The following is a 13620-nucleotide window of genomic DNA, read 5'->3' on the forward strand; positions in this document are numbered from 1 at the left end:
GTTTCCGATGTAAGACTCATATTCTTCAACACTCTTTACCTATGGGTCCTTAATTAGTGGCCTTTGAGCTGAGGGATGAAATGGTAGAGAATGGGCTTACTCTCGAGGATATTGGAGGCAATGTTCCAGAGAGGTACTTTTTCAGACATATTCTCGTTATTGAAAATTTTGGTTTTAGAAGGCTGTCTGTCAACCTAATGAGGTAACCTAACGGGATAGAATAATTGTAAAAAGTCTTAATGCATCTAGTTCAAATTTTGGTTTTTATATTATTTTTTAATAGAAAAGAGTTAAAGCATTTATGACTCCATAAACTAGAGAGCATGATTCGAGTTTAAATTTTATAAAGAGCTCCTAAAATAACTTTTATATGTTCTTAGCTAAAATTTAACTTAAAAACAAAAAGCATGATTGTGGATGCTCTTAGGGATGATGCATTATTTAGAACAATAAGTAGGCCTCGGCCATTACATAAATGTCCATATGTCGTAAAACTTATACACTCTGACATATATAAATTAATCTTGTTGCTCATTCGAATTATACACACGGTTTTGGCATGTAGGATTGCAAGGGTAAGCGCAATCTATCTTCTGGAACGGAGTTCGGTCGTGGTACCAGTCCCCAACTGCCTTCCCAATAGTCTGCAGAATACATTTAGGTTGTAGATAAAATTTAAAACCACCTCAGTAATTTTCGTTCAAACAGAAGAAGTCAATGAAACCAAGAACTACAAAAATTGACAACAAAGAGCTATTCTCAAATTTTTGTTAATTTTTCTAAGGCTTAATATCACAAAACGTCCCTAAGATTTACGAAACTATCAGATTGCATCCTTAATGTTTTTTTGTGTCACTCGTGGTCCTCAAGATTAGTATGTGCAATCACAAATAGTCCCTGCCGTTAAGTTCTGTCAAAAACTCCGTTAGTTTGCTGATGTGGCATATATATATTACAAAACATCCTTGAGGTTCACACATCTATCACAAATGGTCCCTACGAAATTTTTTCATTTTTTCATTTAAAATTCATAAAATTTTGGTTTTCTTTTTAAAATTATTTATAAATGAAAAAACCATTTATAGAAGAATTTTAATCTTGATGACCATTTATGAACCCAAAACCCCTTAGTTTTTTCATTTTTAAATTTTATGAATTTTAAATTATTTTTTTTAAACTCCATTAGTTTGTTGATGTGGCATATATATGGAGCCCACATCTACAATAATATAGTGTCACATGTATTTAAAATATCATATATATTTTTAAATAATTTAAAATTCATAGAATTTTAAAAAGAAAACCAAAAAAATTTATGAATTTTAAATTTAAAAATTAAAAATTTTGCAAAGACCATTTGTGATAGGTGTGTGAACCTCAGGGATGTTTCGTGATCACACATACTAACCTTGAGGACCACGAATGACACAAAAAAAACATTAAGGATGCAATCTGATAGTTTCGTAAACTTTAGAGACATTTTGTGATAATAAGTCATTTTTCTAATAATCATACAAGAGAGGAGATTAAGTGAAGACTACACAACTCTTACCTTCTTACCCAACACCGGAGAGCTGGCTGCCAACCATGTGTCCTGTGTTACAATCTGGCAGTGGGCATAGCAAGAGTCCATGAACAGTCCATGAGATGTGGAGGTGCTGGCATGAGTAAGTAGTGCGCGTAAGAACTGCAACCGATATTCTGAAACAAATTCCATATTAAAAACCCAAGTAAATTTTCCAGCTGCCGGTTTATGCCAATGATACATAAGAAGCTTTCCTTGGTAGGTACAAGGAAGCTTCACTGGAGAAAGTAGGACTCAATAACATAGCAATCAATTTCAACCCATGCGTCTTTCATTAAATTGTTTATTATCATCTAAAGACTAAAGGGAACAGGCAGCAGTGCATGAGACCCTAAGAAACTTCAACCATCAAACTTTACTATGACAGAAGATTTAACCAAATTCAAATTTGAATGAATTCAATTCTTGGTTTAAATTTTCACAGGGGCTATAAAGGATTCTATCAGCTTCAATCTGCGAAGGACTGCTTGCTGGTGGAAAGGAGGGTTTTGATATTCACCTTGCATGGTTTGAAGTTGACTGGGTGAGCAGTTCTTTATATCAAGCTTGCACTTTTTCCAGGCCCCTTTAGGATCAGCAATATCCGGTGCCAAAATGTTCTTTATCTGAATGGATACAAGTTACAACAAGAAAATAGAGAAAGTGCACGCTAACAAAATGAAGTGTATTATGAATCGATACAATTTGGACGAAAAGAAAAAAAGTATTATGAGCCAAACTATTACTCAGTTTTATATTTAGGGTAACAGATAGACGATATATATCATAAAGATGAAATGAAGTATTTCAACCTGCATACAATTAAAAAGTTGTTCGCATCACATATTTTTGATAACTAAATCCAATGAAAGAATAGAACTAGAAAGAAAAGTACTACATGATACAATCAAGGATTAGAAGAATGAGCTAACCTGCCACGAATCATAAGCTGCATTTACCAAAAATATTGGGGTCCGGATCACTGGCACCACATTTTGTGGGAAGAAGCACTGAACAAAAACAATTAAAAAGGACATATCATAAGTAATTAGGAAAGAGTGAAGAGCAAAATCATACAAAACTATAAAAACTTACCAAGCCTGGACTCAATTTTGAAGTGCAGGATGCGGGTAAGTTCTTCGCCGAACCCTGCCCAAAAAATAGATTAATCAGAATCTGAAACTAATACTTATCAGCTGCACAGAATGGAGGCCTAACAAATAGAAGAATCCTCTTCTCCTGAGAGAAGTAAAAGGCCACTTTATTATCTTAAAGAGACAAACAGAGCTGCAATACATGTAGCGCAACCACTTCACCGTAAAAGGCTTGAATGTATCGAGATCCAGAAACAGTCTTCCTGTTAGTCAGTACAAGATGTTAAGAACTCTGAAATAGAATAGAGATAATATAGGGTCAAGTCTTCAAGACAGAAGATATAATATGCAGCTTACGCATTAATGAAGTAACCAGCATCTGCCAGACATTTTACTTTAGTACCTACTGGTAGGAGAGAACGAAAGTTATCACAATGAAGAATTGAGGTCAATCCACCGGCCGAACAACCAGAGAGAAGAGCCTGTAATCACAAGTAGTACTAATAAACAATCAGAAATGAGGACAAGATGACAAAAGTCGACAGTTCCTAAAATGGGACATACACTATGAGCATTTTTCATTCCTTTTGCTAATAGATCATCAATGATGGCACGAAAAACCCTTGCTCCTCTGAAGTGAAGATTTGTTGCCTGATCAAATTAGTAGAATGAACACAAGATTCAGAATTTGTCATGAAAGTAAAACATGGGTTGCTGATTGAAATTTATTAACTTACTGGGTTTACTGCTTCAACATCACCAGTGAATGACGCCCCATCACAGTACCTAACTTTGATTCTATTCCAGTTATAGAAGTCTAGCATAAAAAAGGATCCAGTTTTTACAGTTAGCCACAAAAAAACAAAAGAAGAAGAAGACTAGGATTCCTTTAATAGTGTGATTATCAAAAGCCTTCTTTTAAAATTGAAATTTTCCTTTTCTATTGCTTTGGGCTTCACGTGTGATCATCATTAGAATAGGAAAATATCTTTTTGTTTTTTTAAATTCGTGCAAATCAAGTAAATTGGTTTTGAACGTGTGGGGCTACTCTTTTTGGTGGAACAAAGAGCCTATAAAACAAGACTTTTGTCTTCTTTGTTTAGTACGGCTTTTCAACAATAGTTTTGTGTGCTTAAACGTTTAAGAAAGTTGCGTTTTTATTTGAGATAAATCATCAAGTGTTCCATGTTTACTTAGTGATTTATCAAACACTTCTATCATTCATATTGCATTCATAAGCCATATCAATCATGCTACCGAAGTTTATTTTTATTTATTGATTATAATTTTAAATTGGCATATTCACCTCCCTCTAGGCATTCTTAGTCATCCTACAGGTAATTTCACAATAGCCATGTTCATCAACTATTTAGTCATTCTTAGGAGTTGTTTCAAGTTTCAAAAAAGCAAAGATTGAGATATGAGGGCAAACCAAACCTGGATTAAACTTTTGTTTGTTGCTAAGCACCGCATAAAAAGACAACGACTTTTCCATTTTGTTTGATGAACCATAGTAAGTATTCTTACGATCAAGGCAAGTTGCGACACTGTTACACCATCCTCCTCCCTAAAAACCAAATATCAATTAAAGAAATTTCAAAGTTTAATGCAAAAGTCTTTTACATCTAGTTTACTAAGCTAATGCTTGACCAACACCCGAGTTCAAGATCCCAGGTCCAGACCGGGAATTCCAAGCTCAGATGTAACATGCAGATTTCTCTTCTCCAATAATCTATTCTAAGCTGCCTCTCATTGACTAGAAGGTGGAGCTGAGAGAACACAACATGGTTTAAGATTAACATTCACACCTTATCCTTTTCTATCTTTTTTATTTTGGTGAAAGCTATTCTTTCTATCTTTTAAAATCCATTTTAACATGGCAGGAAAATGACAAACCTCAATATGAACCAACCAATTGTTTACTCCTGCACCGAATCCCTTGTCGAAGTGGTACGCCGGTGCGCTCCCATCCAAACAAACTGTATAACATGCCAAATTTTAGAACACAGTGAAAAGTAAAAATAACAATAAAAAACAGTTATTGGAACAATGAAAACTGAAAGGAAAGTGAAATGGTGTTGAGAGTATTTGTCCCACATTGAAATGTTAAGGGACCTAGCCTGGGTTTATAAGGAGTTGGGCTACTCCCCCATTGCCAATTGGTTTTGGGGTGGAACCTCAATTTCCTTCATGGTATCAGAACAAGGCTTCACGTGTTGGGCCTAACGGCCACACATGTTCGCCAAGAGTGATTCCCACAGGATGGCTCAATTCCATTAATATTTCTCACCGGCTCCTTTCGCAACTGCATTCTCAACAAGAGTGATTCCCACAGGATGGCTTTCTGCTTTCAGCAATATCAGTAAACACACTAGAAGACTTAACCATTGGCCTAATCTTGCATGGGCCATTCTGCACACAAATTTTAGCGATCAATATATAAAAATAAAAAGGGTATATAGAAAACAAAGAAAAACAGAGCATTCGTTTCAAAGGAAAAAAAAACAAAGCAGAACAGCTTCTTTCGATCACCATGAAAACCAAAAGCATTATTACTCTGTACCTGGAATGAGAGAAGCTGTGAGACAAAAATCTGAAAGAACGAAAGAATGCAAGAGAGAGAAACCCAGTTCTGGACTTGGGTTTCTTTCTTAATGGTATTTGTAACGGTAGAGAAAGCAATAGCAGGAAGGAAAATAAATGGAAAGTGGGATGAGTGAGGTGAGTGTGAGGCTGTACACACACAGTTTGGAAGTGAGTGATTGCGAATGAAGAGCTTACAGAGAGCTAAAAGGCGGCATTACTGGTAAGAGCTACATGGCAAAGAGCCAATGACTAGGACAAATATTGTCGGTGAACACAAGATAGCATATTCCTAGTAACTTCACGCATGCAAGATATTGTTGCATTCGTTTTGTTTTTTAATTCAAAAGATTACAACGATGGATCTTAACACCATATCCTATATATCAAATTTTGCATAAGATATAAGGAAAATTACTGAACCATATAGAAGGATGTTGTAATTGAGCCATTGGTTAGTGGTATTTATTAGCTGAAGGAGGTTAAGTTCGACTCACATAGATATGATGAAAATGATATATATTTATGACGAGTCTTATTGCAACTCTTAGACAGAAATAAATATCAAATTTTTAATCCTAATAGTGTTTTTCATATGTCGGTCCATTTTTAACCATATTTTACTTTACCAAATTTGGGAAATTTTTTTTGTGCCTCGACTAACATTCAAAATCTAAACACATTTTCTTCTTCTTTTGTTTTCCCTTTCTTTTTTGTGGTAAGATTGGAAATAATACAAACACCAAAATCTCAAATTTTTGGATTTAGGCTTCCCATTCAAGACCAAAAGTTGAGTTGACGGTATTTCATTTGTTCATATCTAGAACCATTCTAAAGCTAAATCATTTTTTACAATTACCTACCACAAATTTAGAAGTTTTAGTGACTACACATTATGCTCACTTGATAATAAAGCGATCCTCAAACTTACAACTGAGGATAACCATTCCCGGACAAGTATGTTGGGAAGGAGAGGAACAGTATGTAACATCCAACGTGGGTTGACCATGCAAAGTTGAGAATTAAAAAAGTTGGGTTGTTTGGCTTTTGTTGTGTCATGTCCTTGTTAATAATGTCATTCTCCAAGTAAAGGATTGATTTTTCAGTATAAAAAAAGATGTTCATATTTGAATCAAGATGGAAGAATGCGAATACAATTGAGATTTTGATGATCGATTACATAAACAATGAGGGAAGACACCCAGCACACAGGTTTTTGTGCCATGGTGAGCTTTCATTATTTTCATATAACTTGATGAATTACCTTTTTTTTCCCTTCTTGTTGTAGATAATTTAACCTATAAACCTAACTAATGAAAATGATATATTTTTGTCACGCAAATGAATATTAACCTATTGCTCTAGTAGGTTCTGGTTTGTGCTAAAATATGAATATGATTTGAATATTTTAGGTTAATTGTATTCTTCTCCATAAGGAGATATATAGGAGTTTACAAGGGTGCTTTTTACAAGGAAATAGATATAGTAATTAATTAGGAGAATATCTCCTAATTATACAAAGATGTGTCAACTATATAAAACAAGGAAGTACATCACCTAATTAACTTAGGAAATAAATCTCCTTGATTTAGTAGGTTAACTCACGTCAACACTCCTCAAGTTGTTGCATACACGTCACCAATGACCAACTTGGTAAGTGAGTCATAAAACACTTGTCCACAGATAGCTTTTGTTAAGACATCCTCTAATTGATCTTCTGATTTTACAAAGGGTAGACAGATGATCTTGTTCTCAATTTTTTATATGATGAAATGTATATCCACCTCAACATGTTTAGTTCGATCAAGTTGAACTGGATTATGAGCAATATCGATAGCTGACTTGTTATCACAATGTAACTCCATTGGCTTCTCTGGTTTTTACTGTAGTACCCCCTGAAACTTCGGTCAAATCTCACTTCCCAAAGTTAAAATGATCCACTTAACCCTCTTGACCGTGGTTTCATGTTCCACTTTACCCCCCACTGTTAACTCTGTTAAAAAGTTATGTTAAAACGCTGATGTGGCACAAATAGGACCCACTCTTGTATGCCATGTGTAAAAAACAATAAAATATTTTATTTTAATAAATATAACAAATAGAAAAAAAAAAAAATTAGAAAATTATTACTTCTCTCTCCTCCCCTTCTCTCTTCTCTCCCTCTTTCTCTCTGTACCCGATCCCCTCCCCAACAACTCCTCCCTATCTCTTTTTATCTCTCCCTTTTTCTTTCTCTGTTCCGAGCTTCACCACCTTCACGACAGAGACCTTGAGATAGTACTTGATCCTAGAAACCATCCGCCTATGCGTTTCCACCACCTCTAAGAACTGAATCTCTTCGTCGACGTTGCTCTAGTGACTCTTTCGCTGGCTCCGGTTGTCTTGTGCCAATAGTGCTAGTTTTCATCCAAAAACAAACAACTGTGCTAGTGTTGCTAGTTTAGTTGAATACATACATACCTGACGATTAGGAGAGCAAAATTAAAAAATTAAAATTGTATGAACCTAAATTCTAGGAACCATTTTTTTTTCTGGGCGACCATGGGCACTTTATGATGTTTTCCTCTTGAACCATTTTCTTGATTGATAAATTTTATCTTTTCCTTTTCAAAATTACAATCTTGAATGATAAGATTGTGGCATACTTTATTATTAGATTGTGGTTCTTGCATATCATGGTTTGGTGCATGATGTGGTTCATGACAAACTACAATTTGAAACAACGACGCCAACAATGGAATGCCATTAGGAGTCAAAGGTTTTTCAGGATTGCAACTCGGTTAAATTATTTAGATAGCATTATAGGAATTGATGACATGCAAAGTGTGAACCAAATTAGGATGGATAGGAGAACTTTCCATTATTTATGTCAATTGAATTTGGTACTGTTTTTATTAACGTATGCGAGTATGTTGGAATTTTTATGAGATACTACAATTATGATAATGGGTTATATGAAAAAAAATCTTGGCAAAAACAATTGAAAAACAAATCTTGTCATATGAATCTTGCCAAAAAAAAATTCATGTCATTTGAATCTCAATTTCCATTAAAATTAATTATTATTATTTTAAAATAGTCTGATCTGATGTTATCCGGAACATCACCAGACACAGTATAACTTAGTCAGACTATTTATCCGGAACAGCACCAAACGCATTATAATATTATGGATAAATAGTCAGTATTCTCCAGAACAGATTAATACTATCCGACGGAAATTAGTCAGTACAATCTGACGTACCAAACGAGCCCGTCGAGTATTGTAACAATATACTCTATAAATAGAAATTTTAACAGTATAGCCGTGTGGCTATACGCTTTAAATACAATATTTTAAACGTATAGCCGCTCGGCTATACTCCTTTTTGAGAAAAAAAAAAAACAGAAAAACGAGTATAGCCGCCCGGCACATGTCAAAAAGTATGGCCGCCCGGCTATACGTTGTTTTCAAAAAACTATATTATAGTTATTAAAAAGAAATGAAAACCCGAGTATAGCCAACCGGCTGTACGTTTTTAAAAAAAAAAATTGAAAAAACCACTATACCCTTTCTTTTTTTGGTAAATTACATAATACCAACTTGGATAGATGACAATGCTATTCCAAATTGTATATTTTCTAGTTCGGACGAATTGTCAATATATAGAGGTCTGTTACCTCTTCATCCAACAGTTACTACAAAGAAATATTAATTCAATCAACAGAGAGAGAGAGAGAGAGAGAGAGAGAGAGAGAGAGAGAGAGAGAGAGAGAGAGAGAGAGAGAGATTTTATCTTTAATTTTTCAAGTTTTTAATTAATATTTTATTACACGTAAGCAAAAAAATGTACCCCATAAATGACCCGTCATCACTTAACGGATTTTCTAACGGTAGAACCACAATGCAACTAATTTTAAATGTGAAGTTACCTCATTGTTAAAATTGAAAACATGGGGACAAACATGCCTTGAGAGTTCAACTTCAGGGTACCAAACTGAAATTAACTATAAATATTTTATTAAAGAACAAATTTAAAAAAAAATTAATTACTATTTATCGAGTAATATAATTTATGAAGTTAATTAAAATATTTAATACTAATTATTCACTACAGAAATAATAAATAAAACATATGAAAGTAATTAAATAAGGATAAGATATTATTTAATTACTAAAATCAAAATTTTATTGACTTAAAGATACTAAGTTTAAATATTTTTTTTTTAAAACCTCTCCCGATGAAATTCCGTCGGCACATATCTATCTCGGCGAAAATTTGTCGGATTAGACCTATCCAGACGACAATTCGTTGGCATAGATAAATTTCGTCAGGAGATGTCTAATCCGGCAAATATTTGCCGCCATAGACCTTTGGCGATGAACTTTTGTCGGGACAAGTTTTCTAGCTCTTTTATTTATTTTTAAATATTTTTAAAATATAAATTAGTTTCTTTACTATAGTAGAGTATTGTAACAGTATAGCCGCACGGATATACTCTATAAATAGAAATTTAACAGTATCGCCGTGCGGCTACGCTTTAAATACAATATTTTAACAGTCTAGCGGGGCGGCTATACTCTTTTTTGGAAAAAAGAAAAAAGAAAAACGAGTATAGCCGTCTGGCTATACGATTTAAAACAAAATAAGGACCCGCCTAGGGTGCCACATGTCAAAAACGTATGGCCGTGCGGCTATACCATTTTTTTTAAAACTGTAGTATAGCCGTGCGGCGCTACTGTTTTTATTAAAAAGAAATGAAAACTCGAGTATAGCCGCCCGTCTGTACGTTTTTTTTTAAATTGAAAAAACCGCTATACCCTTTCTTTTTTTGGTAAATTATAGAATACCGACTTGGATAGTTGACAATGCTATTCCAAATTGTATATTTTCTAGTTCGGACGAATTGTCAATATATAGAGGTCTATTACCTCTTCATCCAACAATTACTAAAAAGAAATATTAATTAAATCAACACAGAGAGAGAGAGAGAGAGAGAGAGAGAGAGAGAGATTTTATCTTTAATTTTTCAGTTTTTTAATTAATATTTTATTACACGTAAGCAAAAACATGGACCCCATAAATGACCCATCATCACTTAACGAATCTTCTAACGGTAGAACCACGTTGTAACTAATTTTAAATGTGAAGTTACCTCATTGTTAAAATTGAAAACATGGGGACAAACATGCCTTGAGAGTTCAACTTTAGGGTACCAAACTGAAATTAACCATAAATATTTTATTTTAAAAAAAATTAATTACTATTTATCGAGTAATATAATTTATGAAGTTAACTAAAATATTTAATACTAATTATTCACTAAAGAAATAATAAATAAAACATAATTACTAATGAAAGTAATTAATACGGCTAAGATATTATTTAATTACTAAAATCAAAATTTTATTGACTTAAAGATACTAAGTTTAAATTATTTTTTTTTAAAACCTCTCCCGATGAAATTCCGTTGGCACATATCTATCTCGGCGAAAATTTGTCGGATTAGACCTATCCAGATGACAATTCGTTGGCACAAATAAATTTTTTCAGGAGATATCTAATCCGGCAAATATTTGTCGCCATAGACCTTTGTCGACGAACTTTCGTCGGGGCAGGTTTTCTTGCTCTTTTATTTATTTATAAATATTTTTAAAATATAAATTAGTTTCTTTGCTATAGTACATGTAGAGTATTGTAACAGTATAGCTGGACGACTATCTATAAATAGAAATTTTAATATACGCTTTTTTGGAAGAAAAAAAAACGAGTATAGCCGTGCGACTATACGATTTAAAACAAATAAAGGCCTCGCCTAGGCCGCCACGTGTCAAAAAAGTATATATATATATATATATATAAACACACATATACATACACATACACACACCCAAAATTAACACATCATCGTCATGTATGGGGGAAAACAATCCAACTGGGGGATTGTTTGACTAGACCACATGCAGAACCCTCAATACACATGTGGCTAGGGACGAGCAATCCAACTGGGGGACTATTGCTCCCCAAACATGCACGGCAGAATCTTCAATACACGTGCGGTATAAATAAGTCCTACATGCGCAGATTGCCCATCAAAGGCCTATGGCACACCCCTCCAAGGGTGCCCAGGTTCCAACATATCTAAGTATCCATTTCCAAGTATCCATCATTTCTAGGTATCAGAATCCAAGGGGGAGGTACATATAATGGTGTGTCATAACCAAAATCTAAAATCCACTTGCATAAACCAATATATATAACAAAATACATTATCCCTTATGAAAATCCACAAAAGCCATATTAACGAAAAAGTCAAATTCATAAACTCGTCCGAAAATCGTATAACCCAAAACATAATATTCAATACACAAAATTCATAACTTAACAGATACAACCAACTCCGAAAATCCCGTAGGACAATGATAAAAATATCCATATAAACCAAATCCCATGTTCAAATTTTATAAACAAACCCAATATCACCCAATCCCAAAATCACCCAAGTCCGAAACCCAAAACCATATACTTTGGTAATAATAATAATAATAATATTATTATTATTAAAATAATAATCCATTGAAATCCCATATGATATTGTAAAAGCCGAGACTAGCCCAATAATAAAATCTCATAACCTCATTAACCCAAAATAACCCAATTTCCAATGAAATCATATTTATGCAAGCAATTCTATATTTGAAAAACAATGCTCATTTAAAAACAAATGTCCACTCACAACAAGTCCAGCGCTGCTCAACCCTGAGAGGGCTCCTTTCTCTGGAGTACGCAAAACATGGGTACCTAGATCGAGAGAATAAACAGACTTAATTAATAAACGTACCCAATAACGAACTTTAACTCAAAACTCTAGTTCCCGGGTCTCAAAGTGTGCACAACCTTTAAGAAGGTTTATAGGGTCATTCTAGTACTTCCCGAAGGATGAGACGCTCTCGGAATACTTATGGTCAACTGAGTAGTCAAACTTTCCATTCTGGTCAACCGAGCCTGAGGGACGCACGACCTTCGATTTCTGATCCGAAAGTTACTATAGGTCCGATAAGATCGATTGCTCTGATACTATGCTAAAATATGAATATGATTATAAAAAATAAATAAATAAATAAATAAATAAATAAATAAATAAATATATGATTTGAATACTTTAGGTTAATTGTGTTCTTCTCCATAAAGAGGTATATATAGGAGTTTAAAATGGTGCTTTACAAGGAAATAAATACAGTGATTAATTAAAAGAATATCTCCTAATTATACAAGGATGTGTCAATTATATAAAACAAGGAAGTAAATCACCTAATTAACTTAAGGAAAAAATCTCCTTGATTTAGTAGTTTAACTCACGTCAACAGTTTGGATCAAAAACACGGTTATGGCAAGTGGGATTGCAAGGGTAAGGGCAATCTATCCATGCCAAGGCCGCCCCTGCCTTTGCGTATCAAGGATGTATCAGCGTCGTATCTAATGGTCAACAAAACAAGAAAAGTCAACAATGCTTGTTTTCGTGTATCGCACTCGTATTGGTTTCTTATACATGTCTTCCCCTGATTCTTGCATATCAATGTTGCATCAATGCTATATTTCTCATAGTTGCTTATGCAATTGCATGTTTACCAGTAGGGTTGGGCACGGTCTGGTTCGGTCCAGTTTTCATCCCAAATTGAAATTGGAATTGGTACTATTTATCTAGTTTGGTTCAGTTCGATTTTGACCAAAAAAATTATTCGATTCGATTTGATCATACGCCGGTTCGGTTTCCAATTTTGGATAAACCCAACAAAATTTTTATTTTTTGGACTTAAAAATTCACAAATGGCCCAATTTCATGCAAACAGAGGTGATTCGGCCTAGAAAAGAGAGGTGATTTGGAGTTGGACTTGGGGAAAGATTGATTATGGGCCTAGAAATTTAGCATTGGGCTTAAATATTTTATTAAAAATTTAAAAATACATAATCAGTTCGATTTTGTCCGGTCTGGTCTGGTCCATTTTTCACTACAAGAACCGTAACATGACTAAATCTGTCTGGTATGGTTTTTGGTCAACTCGATTTTTTACCCCTTTTTTTGGGCCTAATTCGGCTTAGTTTTCATGTTTGAATGCCCACCCCTATTTACTAATCCGAAATCGGATTAGGAGAAATTGAATTTATGAGAGTTAGATTCAGGATTCCTATTAAAGTTGTTTACTAAACCTTATGGAATTGGGGTATGAGTGGTACTAATTCCGTATAAGTTGTTTACTAAATTCACATGAATTGGAATTGAAACCAAATTGATTACTAAAATGCCCTCATTATTGGGTTAAAGTATATGGCAAATTTAGAATTTTGAAAATTGTGTGAGGATATAATGGGTAAAAAAGATGAATTCCTAATGGGTTAG

The 13620-nt window shown here is 34.0% G+C and overlaps 1 protein-coding gene across 1 annotated transcript; it reads right to left on the reverse strand.

Annotated features, from left to right (window-relative positions):
- Positions 1 to 386: 386 nt before the first annotated feature.
- Positions 387 to 5385, reverse strand: LOC110755363 (pectin acetylesterase 8-like). Its single transcript, XM_021956542.2, has 13 exons — positions 5222 to 5385; positions 4949 to 5070; positions 4555 to 4637; positions 4096 to 4225; positions 3396 to 3475; positions 3223 to 3309; positions 3016 to 3140; positions 2861 to 2921; positions 2660 to 2713; positions 2497 to 2574; positions 2085 to 2190; positions 1553 to 1701; positions 387 to 644 (listed from the first exon to the last, which is right to left on the reverse strand). Exons 2-13 carry the CDS (start codon positions 5067 to 5069, stop codon positions 519 to 521), a joined length of 1200 nt encoding a protein of 399 aa, XP_021812234.1. The 5' UTR covers position 5070; positions 5222 to 5385; the 3' UTR covers positions 387 to 518.
- Positions 5386 to 13620: the final 8235 nt, after the last annotated feature.

The sequence above is a fragment of the Prunus avium genome, chromosome 5 (genome assembly GCF_965620075.1).
Source record: "Prunus avium chromosome 5, drPruAviu1.hap1.1, whole genome shotgun sequence".
NCBI classification, from domain to species: domain Eukaryota; kingdom Viridiplantae; phylum Streptophyta; class Magnoliopsida; order Rosales; family Rosaceae; genus Prunus; species Prunus avium.

What these genes read in the sequence shown, in the direction of transcription:
- LOC110755363 (XM_021956542.2), bottom strand. Translation starts at nt 5,069, where the DNA reads ATGGCCCATGCAAGATTAGGCCAATGGTTAAGTCTTCTAGTGTGTTTA. An exon ending in ATGTTGAAGCAGTAAACCCA is followed by an intron (nt 3,310 to 3,395) that starts GTAAGTTAATAA and finishes TAATTTGATCAG; the next exon opens with GCAACAAATCTTCACTTCAG. An exon ending in GAATGAAAAATGCTCATAGT is followed by an intron (nt 3,141 to 3,222) that starts GTATGTCCCATT and finishes TTGTGATTACAG; the next exon opens with GCTCTTCTCTCTGGTTGTTC.